General features: G+C 49.0%; 1 protein-coding gene across 4 annotated transcripts in view; it reads right to left on the reverse strand.

Moving 5' to 3' along the window:
- EPS15L1 (epidermal growth factor receptor pathway substrate 15 like 1) overlaps positions 1 to 16569 on the reverse strand; it is a 119778-nt gene that overhangs the window by 74364 nt on the left and 28845 nt on the right. For all 4 annotated transcript variants that reach the window (XR_003116882.1, XM_025367454.1, XM_025367456.1 and 1 more), the window contains exons 2-8: positions 15259 to 15300; positions 14973 to 15062; positions 14103 to 14150; positions 10695 to 10790; positions 9855 to 9917; positions 6380 to 6505; positions 746 to 805 (exon numbers count right to left, since the gene is read on the reverse strand). Coding sequence is in view for 3 of the 4 variants with exons in the window: in XM_025367454.1 (XP_025223239.1) it covers positions 746 to 805; positions 6380 to 6505; positions 9855 to 9917; positions 10695 to 10790; positions 14103 to 14150; positions 14973 to 15062; positions 15259 to 15300 (525 nt within the window). In the remaining variant the exon portion in view is untranslated. The remainder of the gene's footprint in view (positions 1 to 745; positions 806 to 6379; positions 6506 to 9854; positions 9918 to 10694; positions 10791 to 14102; positions 14151 to 14972; positions 15063 to 15258; positions 15301 to 16569) is intronic.

The raw sequence follows: 16569 nt of genomic DNA on the forward strand, positions 1-16569 counted from the left end.
CAACCTGTAATGAAACTTTGCTACATACAAAGAACTATGTCAAGATAAACACTTAAAAACTGAAAGAAGGAAGGCTGGGTGTGGTGTCTTACGCCTGTAATCCCAGCACTTTGGGAGGCAGAGGTGGGCGGATCACTTGAGGCCAGGAACTCAAGACCAGCCTGGCCAATATGGTAAAACCCCATCTCTGTCACAAATATGAAAACATTATCTGGCTGTGGTGGAGTGCACCTGTAATTCCAGCTACTTGGGAGACTGAGGCATGGGAACTGCTTGAACCCGGGAGGCGGAGGCTGCAGTGAACCAAGATGGCACCATTGCACTCCAGCCTGGGTGACAGAGCAAGATTCCGTCTCAAAAAAAAAAAAAAAAAAGAAAGAAGGTCGGGCACAGTGGCTCATGCCTGTAATCCCAGCACTTTCAGAGGCCAAGGCGGGTGGATCATGAGGCAGGAGATCGAGACCATCCTGGCCAAAATGGTGAAACCCTGTCTCTACTAAAAATACAAAAATCAGGTAGGTGTGGTGGCAGGCGCCTGTAGTCCCAGCTACTTGGGAGGCTGAGGCAAGAGAACTGCTTGAACCTGGGAGGCAGAGGTTGCCATGAGCCAAGATCGCACCACTGCACCAGCCTGGCGACTTCATCTCAAAAAAGAAAGAAACAAGAAAAACAAACGAATCCAGCAACCCCTGTGCACTGCACATTTCCTTCCTGGGGTGGGTGGGAAGGAAACAGCAGGACCTACCACAGCAAACTCGTCTCGGTCCAAGTGCCCATCCTTGTCAATGTCACTGAGGTCCCAGACCTGCAAGGGAGAGACCAGCATGGGTTACTGTGGGAGGAAAGACTGGGTGAGAGTGAGACCACCTGCCAGAACTCAGACTCTCAGCCATGGTACTCACTGGGCTCAGGACAAGGAAGTCAATATACATTTCAGAACCAGTTTGCGAGTTCTCAGAAAAACCATCACCTGTAAAGTACTGTCAACTACCAGATGCATGGTCTGACAATCATCATGATTATAATCATGGCCAAGGCTACATTTTAAACTTAGCCTGAGTTTCCTCTTTATCGTCTTACAGAGACATCTTAGAAAAGACAGCTTTGATTGAGTACAGGTGTTGCCCTAAACACCCACACTCCCTACGCTCACTCCTGCAAACCCCACCCCTCCCTTGCATTCTCAGCTGGGCAGGGCTGTGAGCTCATGTCTGAGCATGTCTGTGGGTCTTGTCTCCTCTCCCCAGCAGTGGATGGTGAGACAGGTGTCAGGTCCACTCAGTGTGCTGAAGAGGAGGCAGGCAGGCAGGCGTGGGTTCTGGACTGTGCCTAAGACACGTGCAGATCTCAAGCACCATTACGCTGCCAGCTTCCTAACCCATGCCAGCCTTCCTGGATGGGCACACCTGCCTGCCAGGCCAATGCTGGGCAGGATGGCAGTCCCTGGATCTAAGAAGATGCCCACTGCTCTATCCATGATGCTTCATGTGCCACCATCACCCCTCCCCAGGCAATCACCAGGGCTTCAGTCCATGCAGGTTTCTCACGTCTGGGTCCTCCTCTCCACCTCTGCTGCTGCGCCCGAGGCCCATGACTCCCCAGCTCGCACAGCCAAGAGCCTCCAGCTGGCCTCCCTATCCCAGTCTTGTCCCTATGGCTACCACAGGGACTGTTCCAGAACACACACCTGACCCTGCCTCACCCTGCTCCTCAGCCTGGCAGATGGGGCCCTGTCACCTCGCTGCTGCTGAGCCCCTGATGGTAGCAGGTCCCTGCACCCCAGCCCAGCCTCCACAGACTCCACGGGGTCCTCCACCTACTTTGCCAGGGATCCAGGACTCCAACAGGCCTTTCTGGCTCCACAGTCCTCCCTCAGCCCAGGCCTTCCCCACCTCGGCACTACTGCCTGTTAGGGCCGGATCACTCTCTGGGGTGTGGGCCATGACGTGCACTGCAGGGCATTGAGCAGCGTTCCTGGCCTTGACCCACCAGATGCCAGCAGCACCCGACCCAGGTGTGACAACCAAAAATGTCCCCAGGCACTGCCCAATGTCCCCTGGGGGCCCTGGGGGGGCAGAAGTGCCCAGGGGGAGCCCTGGCCCTAACTGGCATGCCAAGCTACCTGTGGACTCTGTGCCGTCACTCAAGCTGCCCACATGCCCAGACTTCCGCCAGAGTCCCCCTCACCCTGGAGGATGTGACCAGCGGCACCTCTTCTAGAAAGTCCTCCCTGGCTGCCCTGCTCCCCGTGCTCAAGCGGGTCAGGGGCCCTCCCCTCTACCACTGTCCTCACTGGGCCAAACTGTGATTATCAGGGATGCTGTCGGGGGTGTCTAATGGACAGGGCAGGTGAAGAGGGCAAGCTCTGGGGACAGCTGCTCCAGAATGCACACTGGATCCTGCCCCGCCCTGCCTGCAATAGGGTGGATAGGACCTTATCCACCCTTCCACAACTGTGCAACCAGGGTGACTTCCCAACCACCCTGAACATCTGCTTCCCCATCTGAAAAACAGGGGGTGGAGGGGTGTGAGACACAGTCCTTAACAGCATGGCTGCAAGTGCTGGATGTGTGTCTTCATGCAGAGCACTAGGGCCCGGCCTGCACACACTAAGCCCTCAGTAAATAAGTAAATAAGTAAACGCATCTTGGCTATTACTTATTTGACTTCTTTGATGGTACCTAATCAGCCCCACCTTCCCACTGCCCAGCACAAGGCATAGTCCACTGCAGGCTCTGAAAAATGCTTACTGAATGACTGACCAGATGCATGATGTGTGGGTGCCTGGATGCACAGATGGATGATGGCACGGATGCGAGTGTGTACGGATGAATGCATAAATATGGACACACAGGGACATGTCAGCATAGACGTATGGGCACAAAGATGCATGCACAGATGTGTGGATAAATACATTGCATGGGCATGTGCACACACAGATGAATGGATCATACGGATGCAGAGGGACATGGGTGCATAGATGCATGGATACAAAGATGCATGCATGGCTAGGCACAGTGGCTCACGTCTGTCATCCATCCCAGCACTTCGGGAGTCCAAGGCGGGCGGATCACCTGAGACCAGGAGTTCGAGACCAGCCTGGCCAACATGGTGAAACCCAATCTCTACTAAAAATATAAAAATTAGCTGGGCATTATGGTGTGCACCCATGGTCCCAGCTACTCAGGAGGCTAAGACAGGAGAATCACTTGAACCAGGGAGGTGGAGGTTGCAGTGAACCAAGATGGCGCCAGTGCACTCCAGCCTGGGCAACAGTGAGACTTCATCTCGAGGGGGAAAAAAAAAAAAATTAAATAAATAAATAAAATAAAACATATTTATGGTTAGATAGAAGGTGTAAGTTCTTTTATTTTATTTTTTCTAAAGACACAGAGTCACTCTGTCACCTAGGCTGGAGTGCAGTGGTGCGCTCTCAGCTCACTGCAACCTCTGCCTCCCAGGTTCAAGCGATTCTCCTGTCTCAGCTTCCCAAGTAGTTGGGACTACAGGAGCATGCCATCATGCCCAGCTAATTTTTATATTTTTAGTAGAGACGGGGTTTCACCATGTTGGCCAGGATGGTCTTGATCTCTTGATCTCATGATCCGCCCACCTCGGCCTCCCAAAGTGCTGGGATTATATGTGTGAACCACCATGCCCGGCCAGAAGGAATAAATTCTAATGTTCAATAGCACAATAGGGGAACTATAGCTAACAATAATTTATCGCATCTTTCAAAGTCTCTAGAAGAGAAGATTTGAATGTTCCCAGTACAAGGAAAGGATCAATGTTTGAGGTAATGGATATGCTAATTACCCTGCTGGGATCATTAAACATTGTGTGCATGTATCAAACCATCACGTGGACCTCACATTATAATTATTATGTATCATCAAAAATAAAAATAATAAAACATAGAATAAAGCAAACCATGGTCGACTCTTGAACAACATGGTTTGTTGAACTGTGCAAGCTCACGTATGTTCGTATTTTTCTAATCAAATGTGGATACAAAATACAGTAGTCGTGGGATGTGAAACCTGAATATACAGAGGGCCAACTTTTGTATCTGCAGGGCTGACTGCAGGACTTGAGTATGTGTACATTTTGGTGTATGATGGGGCCCTGGAACCAATCCCCCTAAGTATCCCAAGGGACAACTGTACTTTTAGTTAATAAAAACAAATTGAGGCTTTTAAAATTAATTAATTTGGCCAGGCGCGGTGGCTCACGCTTGTCATCCTAGCACTTTGGGAGGCCGAGGCAGGTGGATCACCTGAGGTCAGGAGTTCAAGACCAGCCTGGCCAACATGGTGAAACCCCATCGCTATTAAAAATACAAAAATTGGCTGGGCTTGGTGGCTCACACCTGTAATCTCAGCACTTTGGGAGGGCGAGGCGGGCGGATCACGAGGTCAGGAGATCAAGACCATCCTGGCTGACACAGTGAAACCCCATCTCTACTAAAAATATGAAACATTAGCCGGGTGTGGTGGCGGGCACCTGTAGTCCCAGCTACTCGGGAGACTGAGGCAGGAGAATGGTGTGAACCTGGGAGGCGGAGCTTGCAGTGAGCAGATATCGTGCCACTGTACTCCAGCCTAGGCGACAGAGCGAGACTCTATCTCAGTAAAATAAATAAATAAACACAAATACAAATACAAATACAAAAATTAGCCGGGCATGGTGGCTCATGCCTGTAGTCCCAGCTACTCGGAGGCTGAGGCAGCAGAATCGCTTGAACCTGGGAGGCAGAGGTTGCAGTGAGCCAAGATCATGCCACTGCACTCCGGACTGGGTGACAGAGCAAGACTGTCTCACAAAAAAACAAAACCAAAAAAAATTATTTATTTATTTATTTTTAAAACAGAGTCTCACTCCTGTTGCCCTGGCTGGAGTGCCATGGCACAATCTCAGCTCATTGCAGCCTTGACTTCCCAGGCTCAGGTATGATTCTCCCACCTCAGCCTCTAGAGTAGCTGGGACTACAGTCGCACACCACCACAACTGGCTAATTTTTTTTTTTTTTTTTTTGAGACAGAGTCTTGCTGTGTCTCCCAGACTGGAGTGCAGTGGTGTGATCTCGGCTTACTGCAAGCTCCACCTCCCGGGTTCAAGCCATTCTCCTGCCTCAGTCTCCCAACCAGCTGGGACTACAGGTGCCCGCCACCACGCCCGGCTAATTCTTTTCTTGTATTTTTAGTAGAGATGGGGTTTCACTGTGTTAGCCAAGATGGTCTCGATCTCCTGACCTCGTGATCCACCCGCCTCGGCCTCCCAAAGTGCTGGGATTACAGGTGTGAGGCACCGTGCCCGGCCATTTTTGTATTTTTTTTAGTAGAGACAGGGTTTCACCATGTTGGCCAGGCTGTTCTCAAACACCTGACCTCAAGTTATCCACCCACCTCGGCCTCCCAAAGTGCTGGGATTACAGGCATGAGCTATTGGACCAAGCCAAGACTTTTTTTTTTAAAAGAAAATGCATACAATTTTTCCTAAATTTGCAGCAGAGTTGAAAATACTTTTACCTTGAGCTTTACAAGAAGAAAAGAGTAATTAACAGTAGAAAAGAGCCAGGCATGGTGGTATGTACTTGCAGTCCCAGCTACTAGGGAGGCTGAGGTGGAGGATGGCTTCAGCCTGGCAGTTGGAGACCAGCCTGGGCAACATAGTGAGACCCTATCTCTAAAAACTCAAAAAAGAAATAAAAAAGGCGGGGTGTGGTGGCTCATGCCTGTAATCCCAGCACTTTGGGAGGCCGAGGCAGGTGAATCACGAGATCAGGAGTTCAAGACCAGTCTGGCCAACACAGTAAAACCCCATCTCTACTATAAAAACAAAAATTAGCAGGGCGTGGTGGCATGCACCTGTAATCCCAGCTACTCGGGAGGCTGAGGCATGAGAAAAGATTGAACCGGGGTGGCAGAGGTTGCAGTGAGCCGAGATGGTGCCACTGTACTCCAGCCTAGGCAACAGAGCAAGACTCCGTCTCATAAATAAATAAATAAATAAAAAGATACACACACATTCCCACATTCAGCACAATGGAAAGGGGGAAAGCCCAGGCTGGGGAGCTTAAGATTAAGCTCTACTGGTCCCGAAGCCCCAAGCAGCAATTTCACTTCTGAGTCCACCTCCTCATCTGTGAAGTGTAAGGATTCTAGCACCCTCCCCAGCGGCTGGGTGAACACTGTAAGCCACGCCTTAGGAAGCCCTGAGCCAGCCGGGGCTGGACCCACAGAAGCGCTGATGAAGCCCCTGACGGCACAGGGAGAAAACAGAGCGAGAGCCTCGTAAGCACCGTGGGGAAAGAGAACAGTGGCGCCCACACACAGCAGGGACACCGAGTGCGGAAGAACCAAGCCCGTGGCCCACTTACCCGGCCCAGGACATCAAGAGGCAGCTTTGAGTTCATGAGGACTGGCTTGACTTTGTCTCCAGAGAGCAAACCATTGATGGGCAAGAGGCTTTCAAAAATCCCATCAAATTTGGCCTTTTCTTCCACCTAGTTGGAAAGAAATAGCCCGAGTAAGTAGGAGAACACACCTGTGTGAGTGTCCAGACCGAGCTCTGACCGAAAGCCGAGTGAAAATGGCCATGGACCCATCATCACTTTTGGCTAAAATGATCTTAGAACTGTCTTGGCCCCTTCCAAAGTGAACATATGCCCTGAAGGAAATAGCATTATGGCAACCTCAGATCTGGAAGCCAAGGTCCTCAGGAGGGAAGCCCTGGCCCTGGGTCTTGCCCTTCATCCTAGTTGCTGCCTGAGTCGGGCAGGAGTCTCCCATGTTGGGGCAGTGTCTTTGCAGGGAAACACAGATCAGTCTCACCTTCCTCCAAGGAGCCCACTTGTACCAAAAAGACAAGTGTGTGAGCAGATGCTATTGCTTGAGCAAATAATTATCAAAATCAACTTTAAATAAGTACAGGAAGCCCTCTGGTTTTTTTGTTTCTTTTCTTTTTACTTTTTCTTTTTTTTTTTTTTGAGACAAAACTCTTGCTCTGTTGCCCAGGCTGGAGTGTAGTGGCGCAGTCTCAGCTCACTGCAACCTCCGACTCCTAGGTTCAAGCAATTCTCACGCCTCAGCCTCCCGAGTAGCTGGGATCACAGGCATGCGCCACCACACCCGGCTAATTTTTGTATTTTTTGTAGAGATGGGGTTTCACCATGATGGCCGGGTTAGTCTTGAACTCCTGGCCTCAAGTGATCCGCTTGCCTCGGCCTCCCAAAGTGCTGGGATTACAGGTGTAAGCCACCAAGCCTGGCCATACACAGGAAGCCCTCCATTTCTAATGGTAAATAAATGAATACATAAATAGGAATAGCTCTTCATGAACAAAGGGAAGGTGCGGCATTACGATGCGGAGTCGCAGTTCCTGCTGTTCTGAAAGACACAGTGCAGGCAGCCCGTAAAATAGGCCACAAGTGAGGCAGCGGCTTCCAGTCTGTTCCGTCCTCCAAAGGAAAGGAGGTCCACAACGAGTGGGACTCAGGGAGAGCAGGCCTCTCGCAACCTGCTTGGCCACACACTGGAGCTATTGGGAGCACTAAGAAAACACCCTCAACACGTGTCCATCGACAGATGAATGCATACACAAAGCGAGGTAGATCCAGACAGTGGAACATCCCTCAACCACAAAAAGGAAGTGAGTTCTCACACACGCTACAATGTGGACAAACTCTGAGGACAGCATGCTAATTAAAATAAACCAGCCACACACAAAATACAAATACTGTAGGAGGCTGGCACAGTGGCTCATGCCTGTAATCCTAGCACTTTGGGAGGCCAAGGTAGGGGGATCACTTGAGCCCAGGAGTTTGAGACTGACCTGGGCAGCATGGTGAGACCCCATCTCTAAAAATAAAAAACAAAAACAAAAGCAAAACTAGGCCAGGCACAGTGGCTCACGCTTGTAATCCCAGCACTCTGGAAGGCCAAGGTGGGCAGATCACTTGAGGTCAGGAGTTCAAGACCAGCCTGGCCAACATGGTGAAACTCCACCCCTACTAAAAATACAAAAATTAGCTATGCATGGTGGCACGTGCCTGTAGTACCAGCTACTCAGGAGGCTGAGGCAGGAGAATCACCTGAACCGGGGGGCGGAGATTACAGTGAGCTGAGATCACACCACTGCACTCCAGCCTGGGCAACAGAGTAAGACTCCATCTCAAAAATAACAAAAAACAAATACCGCATGATGCCACTCATAGGAGGGCCCCTCCTCCCTAGGCATATCCATGGAGACAGAAAGCAGAATGATGGGTGCCAGGGGTTGAGGGAGTGGGAGGTTCAGGTATAGAGTTTCAGTCTGGGAGGATGAGAAAGTTCTGGAGATGGACGGTGGTGATGGCTGTACAACGTGAATATATTTAACATTCCTGAACTGTACACTTAGAAATGGTTAAGATGGTAAATGTTATGTGATGTGTCTTTCAGCCACAATAAAAACCTTTTAATTTTTAAAAGAGAAAAACCAAGACAGTGCCCTCAGTCACAGAGATGAGATCACCGGCAGACACCGCATGCTCTCACGGCTGTTGGTGCTAAGAAGCTGAGCGCTGCAGGTCTGTCTCGGGGGCCTGATATCCTCTCCCGGCCATCAGACTTGCTGACTCAGTGCCTTCAGAAGCCCAGGAATGTTCACAACGGAAACAAACACTTGGCACTTCGGGCTTGTTCTTTCTGACTGTGGCTGTGAATGGAATGCACAATCTCTCTTGACCATAATCCACCCCAATTACAGCGCCTGGTCCTGCACTCCCTGACTCCTCTCTGCAAGGTCCCCAGGCCCCTCAGTCCCAGCTCTTCTAATGAGGCCTGGACATAACCCCTGCTGGAAAAGAGCCATCACATTTTAAATAATCAGATCTCTTGGCAGTGTTTCCCATGACAAAGTAGCTCTGTTTCAAAGTCCACACAATGCGCTGGATGACAAGGAGAAACCCTTTACCACAGTGACTGCCACTGGCAAAGTGCTCAATGACAGAGGTGACTGCATGACTCCTTGGTCACATGACACATCTTCATGTCCTCTCCCTGCACAGATGCCCCCTACCCAACCCATGACCTCTCCAAGAAGGGAACAAACCAACCGTGTAAACATGGGACACAAGTACTTGGGACCTTTGCTTGATAGCGAGTGTTATTCATGTCAGGATTTAAGCCACACAAACGTGAGGAAATGTGACAGTCTGAAAGTGAAGGGAAGGTGAGGAGGCCTCACGTTATCTGGAGGGACCATGCTCACTTCCTTTAGAAGGAATTCTGTACTTAGAAGACAGCCCTCATTTTTTTTCGTCTTTCTGGAAGCAGTAGCATATCTTTCCAGCCACAACATCCTCTGTTTTAAAAATAACACTTCAAGTGCTGAGAGAGGCTGTTCACAAAGCAATCAGAACATCAGGGAGGAAAGAATAGTAACATGCAAAGTGGCTGGAAAGAAGCGAGAAAGCAAGGAACACATTTGGGGGTCCACGTGCTTGCAAGCTCTCACCGTTTCCTCTTCTATTCTGAATAACCAACACAAGCAGCAAAAACCACAGAATGTGACCTAAAGATGCAAGATTTAAACTGCAGTCCTTTAATAATCCAATTCCTGACACTTAGTTGTCCCGATAGGCAACTCCCAATTCCAGTGAAGGGCCATAGCCTTTGTAAAAGGTGTTCAGAAGAGGCGTTTCATCCGAGTGCTGTGGACATTCACACTGAGACAGAAGAGCTGACACAATCATCCTATAAAATGTTCTGAACAACATCAAACTAGAACAATTCCAGAACAATTCTAGAACAACTGCTGGAACAATTCTATCTGAAGGAGAGCCAAGAAGGGACCTATTCCCGTTCACTTACCCTCACAGCCCAGTGGGCCTCTGCAGAGGGCGGTGTGACCATCAGAGGGCTGCTGGTGTCGTGCTGAGAAGAGAGAGAAACATTCCTTTGTGGCTGGCACAGAATTAAATCATAGGTGGGTGGGTTTGCTGAAAAGGATACACGTTTCAAAGTGCTTTCAAAAAAGGGAAGACTTCAAAAAGTTAAACACAGAATCATCACATGACCCAGCAATTCCACTCCTATGTATTGACTCAAATGAATTAAAAACGGTTGTCCAAACAAATCCTTGTACATGAATGCTCGCAGCAGCACTATTCACAACAGTCAAAAAGGTGGAAATAACCCACATGTCCACAGAGAGAGGAGTGGATAAAGATGTGGTCCATCCACTAAATGGAATATGGAAACACTGATCCATTCTACAACATGGATGAGCCCTGAAAACACGATGCTGAGAGAGAGAGAGGCCAGACACAAAAGACCATGTTAGAGAATTCCATTGACATGAAATGTCCAGAACAGGCAAATCCATTGACAGAAATAAAATTAGTGGTTGCCAGCGACTGGGAGTGAGAGACAAGGAGTGATTACTTAATGTGGATGGGGTCTCCTTGTGGGGGGATGAAAATGTTCTGGAGCTAGACAGAGGCAATGACTGCACAACGCTGTAAATGTACTAAATGCCACTGAAGAGTTCACTTTAAAATTATTAATTTTCTATTATGTGAATTTCACCATAATAAAAGGGGAAGGCTAGAGAAAACATGGAGATATACACGCAAATACACACATGCACATACACACGCACACACATCTGGTATTAGAAGAATGTGAACTTGAAGGACTTCGGACACTCACAAATTTAGGTGGCGGCATGCTCAAATTCAGATTGCTCAAGGTAACTTCATGGCCACTCTGTGCACAGGCCACCAGTCTCAGTGCAACATAGAAACCCTGCAAGTCCAAAGAGAGGGAAGGAGTAAACAGCACATCGCCAGTGAGGGTAGGGGGAGCTGTCTCTAACAGTAGGCTTCAGGGGAAGAGGACGTCCACGTCAACAATGAAGACTGTCCATGCAAAAACCCCTGGCGTTGGGCTGAACTGGACTCACCTTGGGGACATCGCTTAAATGAATACACTAAAATGGACTTGTCCTGGCTGGGTGTGGCGGCTCATGTCTGTAATCCTAGCACTTCGGGAGGCCAAGGCATTTGGATCACCTGAGGTCAGGAGTTCAAGACCAGCCTGGCCAACATGGCGAAACCTCATCTCTACTAAGAACACAAAAATCAGCCAGGCATGGTGGCAGGTGCCTGAAATCCCAGCTATTTGGGAGGCTGAGGCAGGAGAATCCCTTGAACTCAGGGGGTGGAGGCTGCAGTGAGCCAAGATCACACCACTTCACTCCAGGCTGGGCAAAAAAGAGCAAAATTCCATCTCAAAATAAATAAATAAAATAAAACAAAATGGACTTATGTTCCACTGCATCTCAAAATCTGTAAAATTTCAGATGCAAGCATTTTCCAAAAACTATAAGCTCCCAACATTTAGGAAGTGTTAGGTTGTATAAGGCAACAAAGTTAACACGGTTAAGGTGATGAATGACGGACCAAATATGTGCCGAATCTGTGTGTGTTTGTTTTAGAGATGGGGTCTCACTCTGTCACCCAGAGTGCAGTGGCACAATCACAGCTCACTGTAACCTCAAACTCCTGGGCTCAAGCGATCCTCCTGCCTCAGTCTCCTGAGTAGCAGGGACCACAGGTGTGCACCACTATGCCCAGCTAAGTTTTTATTTATTTTTTTAGAGGTGGGATCTCACTACATTGCCCAGGCTGATCTCAAACTCCTGTCCTCCTGCCTTAGTTTCCTGAGTAGTTAGGATGAGAGGTATGAGCCACTGCACCTGGCTAGGTGTTGAATTTTTTAAAAAGCAGTCTGAAATACACACGGTTGGTCAGAAACTCGTATCTGTGGTTCACCATGATCCCCTCAGCCTCACTAAACGGAACATCCCCTGCCCATCCCCAGCGGCCTGACATGGACCCCACCTTGACACCAGAAGAAAGAAGTTGAACTAGGCTGTCAGATGCCTCCCCTCCTAACCCAGGACCCACCACACACAGGCTCAGTGGACTTGTGAGGCATCACCTAGCTTCAAGAGTGTTTTGTGTTTTTTTTTTTTTTAATTAACTGGCCTAAGAACATGGATACTTTTAAAGCTACAAATATTGTTAACAGTTTTAAAAGTGTCTTCCAAGAGATAAGTGCTAGGATCGGCCTTTCTTAGCCTGCTGTCCTCAGAAGCTCTTGTAGAGTGTGGAGGATCATAAGAGGGTATTGAGAAAAGGGGACCTTTCATTCCTGCAAGGTCTGAGAAAAGAGAAAAATTAATAAATAAATAGCAAACAAAAGGGGATTAAGCAAGTTTAGGGGAGGCTGGGCACAGTGGCTCATGCCTGTAATCCCAGCACTTTGGGAGGCCGAGGTGGGTGGATCACGAGGTCAGGAGATCGAGACCATCCTGGCTAACACGGTGAAACCCCGTCTCTACTAAAAAATACAAAAAAAAAAAAAAAAATTAGCTGGGCATAGGGGCAGACGCCTGTAGTCCCAGCTATTCGGGAGGCTGAGGCAGGAAAATGGCATGAACCCAGGAGGCAGAGCTTGCAGTGAGCTGAGATTGGGCCACGGTACTCCAGCCTGGGTGACAGAGCGAGAATCCATCTCAAAAAAAAAAAAAAAGTAAGTTTAGGGGAACTGCATTAAGTCAAGTCAAATTTCTTTTCTACAGGAATTCTCAGAAACTTTAACATGCAGACATGAGGCTGGGCACAGCGGCTCACGCCTGTAATCCCAGCACTTAGGGAGGCCAAGATGGGAGGATTGCTTGGGCACAGGAGTTCGAGACCAACCTGGGCAAAATAGCGAGACCTTATCTCTACAAAAAATAATAAAAATTAGCCAGGTGTGGCAGTGCGTGCCTGTGGCCTCAGGTACATGGGAGACTGAGGCAGAGGATCACTTGAACCCAGAAGGTTGAGGCTGCAGTAAGCCATGATTGCACCACTGCACTCCAGCCTGGGCAACAGAGTGAGGCTCAAAAAATAAAAAATAAAAATAAATTAAAAAAATAAAAAAACACATGCAGATGTGCACCATGAACCTAAGAAGGGAGGTACAAGTGAAGGGGCTTCCTGACAGACTAGCTCACAAGTCATGGCACAGCACAAACAAGGTCCCTTCCAACAAAACGGCCATCTATGACCACTTAAAATCACAGGCTAAGTATTCCTCATCCCAAATACTTGGGATCAGGAGAGTTTCAGATTTCAGATTTTTTTTTTTTTTTTTCTCAGATGGAGTTTTCGCTCTGGAGACTGAGGCACGAGAATCTTGTGAATCCAGGGGGCAGAGGCCGCAGTGAGCCAAGATCATGTCACTACACTCCAGCCTGGGCAAGAGTGAGACTCTGTCTCAAAACAAAAAAAACTCTGATTAAGGCCTTTAGGCAAAGTTATACTTTGTTACATTAATAACACCAATGTGGCTGGGAGTGGTGGCTCATGCCCATAATCCCAGTCCTTTGGGAGGCCGAGGTGGGCGGATCACCTGAGGTCAGGAGTTTAAGACCAGCCTGGCAACATGGTGAAACCCCATCTCTACCAAAAATACAAAAATTAACCAGGCATGATGGTGCTCACCTGTAATCCCAGCTACTCCAGAGTCTGAGGCTGGGAAATCGCTTGATCCTGGGAGGTGGAGGTTGCAGTGAGCCGAGATCGCACTACTGCACTCCAGCCTGGGCGACAGAGTGAGACTCCATGTCAAAAAAATAAAAAATAAAAAATAACACCAATGTTACTTTCTGGCTCTGATCACTGTGCTGTGATTATGTAAGAGGCCATCACTAGGGAGAGCTGGCAAAAGATACACAGTAACCCTCCAAGCTATTTGTGTAACTTCCACGAGAGACTGGTCCAAAATAAAAAGTCTGGACAACACTTTAATCACATGTAAGGTTACAAAACATTAAAAGAAAAATAAATAAATAAATAAAAATAAAAGATACACTAGCCATGAAAGATGGCTCCGAGTGTTTAAAAGACCTTTGTTTCAAATGAAAGCTTCCGGTGTTAAGTTTGACAGCTGTGCTCATGCCTAGTAATACTTGACAGTGGAGGAATGTGGAAGGAGCCGTGGAGGTCACCCAGCCTGGGGGCTCTGCCCAGCCCCTCCACTTGCTCTGTGTACATGTGTATATACCTGTTTGTCCAAGAACCCTTTACCTTCTGGGTCAGCCAAGTCCCATATCTGTGGAAACACAAAAATGCTCATAAGCATGACTGCTGATCACTGTCCATGTGTTAACAAAAACCAGAGCTGCCAACACCCCACCACCGGCCTTGAGGGGCAGGAGTGACTGTCCCCAGGTTGTTCTGCAGATGAAGAGGCCAATTCAGATCAGCTGAATGATCCGCCCAGGGGCACACAGCCAGTCAGCGGCAGGGCCCAGAGGACATCCAGGTTCACTCAGCTCCCAAGCCAATGGTGTTTATGACACCCTTCTTCCCCCAACAAAAGTCCACAAGTGGCCAAGCGTGGTGGCTCACACCTGTAATCCCAGTACTTTGGGAGGCTGAGGTGGGCACATCACCTGAGGTCAGGAGTTTGAGACCAGCCTGGTCAACATAGTGAAACTCCATCTCTACTAAAAATACAAAAAATTAGCTGGGTGTGGTGGTGTGCACCTGTAATCCCAGCTACTCGAGAGGCTGAGGCTGGAGAATCACTTGAACCCAGGAGGAGGAGGTTGCAGTGAGCCAAGATTGCACCACTGCACTCCAGCCTGGGCAACAAGAGCGAAACTCTGTCTCAAAAAAAAAAAAAAAAAAAGTCCACAAGCTATCAAGACCCCAAAAGTACTCGGGTTTCTTGTCTGCTAGCAAAGTAGTTGTGGGGGCTGCCACCTGGGCGTTTGGATCCACCAGCTGCAGTCTGAGAGGTCTGCAGTGACCAGGCCACTCCCCAGGAGGCCCAGCCCCATGCAAGGAGGCCTGCACAGGCTGGCCCTGACCTGCGGGGGGAGCTGTGAGGGCAGCCACAGAAGAGAAATCACTATTCATCTTCACATACCTTCCCAAGGATAATGTCCGAGAGGCCAGACTTCTTTAGAAAAAGCGCTGCTTCACTCGCTCCCACCCTCCCTGTGTATGCTGGATCGACCTGAGATGGGAGAGCAAGAGGCAAAATAACTTTTCAGCAAATGCAGCAGCAGGTGAAACAGCACCCGCCACGCTGACTATCCGCTGACAGCGAACAGAAAAGGACAAAAAGCCGCTCAGCCGGGCTTCTATTCCGTACTGTGCTTTCAGCTCAGGCATGCTCTAGTTCCATCTGAAAAGACATTAGCTAAACTCACCTGCTTGTAATAAGATTCATACAACGAATTTCCAGTGGGAATCTGTAAATGAAACCACAGATATTGGTCAAAAGTGAACGCATCCCCTTGGGGAAAAAAAGGGTTGACCCCTCAATTTTGTCATGACCAAAATAGATGATGATAGTTAAGAGTCAAAATGTATGCACTATATACATCCTTTGAACACAGAATTCAGTTTATCTTCAGACACAGATATTATTATGCTTACCCGATTTAGAAAAAGTAAGCTTAATGTTCTTGAATAAATCCTAATTCTAGGGCAAACAATCCAGTCACTCAGGAAACAGCAGCAGCAGCCCAGTGTCAACTTCCATTCCTGAGCAAAGGGATTTCAGCTCCTGGAGAGCTCAGAGGGAAAAGACACTCTATCCTCTGAGATTGTTCTTTGGCTCCGGAATCAGAAAAGAAGTTTCCACATGTCATCATGAATCACTGGGCCCGCAAGCTTTCGACCGGTTTCCCTAGCCTGGGTCTGGTTCTCTCACCCATCCCATCCATCCTCCTCCAGCTACCTGAATGCTCAAAGATGCGCACTGACCAGCTCGCGCCCGGAGAGCGCTGGCCAGTGACTGTTCCCACCACGGCAGGAAGGAAGTGCGGTGTCCTCAGCTTGGCACTGAAGATATTCCACTTCCCAACACCTCAGAGACACAAGACATTGCTGTTCAGATCTAGGGTCATGGAGCTAATCGGGGCCACCAGAGGCCACACCTGGATCCAGCCTGGCTGGCGGCCAAGTCCAGACACTTCCCACCGTATCCTGACCTCTGCCAGAGGTCTCCCAGGGGAGAGAAGGGACACCCAGGGGAGTGTGCCAACCTGGTGGGGAATTATGCAGCCCCTGAAATGCTGGCTGTAAAAGTTTACGTGTGTTGGTATTACAAACCTGCCGCTGACGTAATAAGCGATAAAAGTGAAGAATGCACAATGACGTCTAATTATACAGAATGGGTGTGTAAACAGCTAAAGAGAATAGCCGGGCACGGTGGCTCAAGCCTGTAATCCCAGCACTTTGGGAGGCCGAGATGGGTGGATCACGAGGTCAGGAGATCGAGACCATCCTGGCTAACACGGTGAAACCCCGTCTCTACTAAAAAATACAAAAAAACTAGCCGGGCGTGGTGGCGGGCGCCTGTAGCCCCAGCTACTCGGGAGGCTGAGGCAGGAGAATGGCATGAACCCGGGAGGCGGAACTTGCAGTGAGCTGAGATCCGACCACTGCACTCCAGCCTGGGTGACAGAGCGAGACTCCGTCTCAAAAAAAAAAAAAAAAAAGGCCGGGCGCGGGGG

The sequence above is a fragment of the Theropithecus gelada genome, chromosome 19 (genome assembly GCF_003255815.1).
Source record: "Theropithecus gelada isolate Dixy chromosome 19, Tgel_1.0, whole genome shotgun sequence".
Lineage (NCBI taxonomy): Eukaryota > Metazoa > Chordata > Mammalia > Primates > Cercopithecidae > Theropithecus > Theropithecus gelada.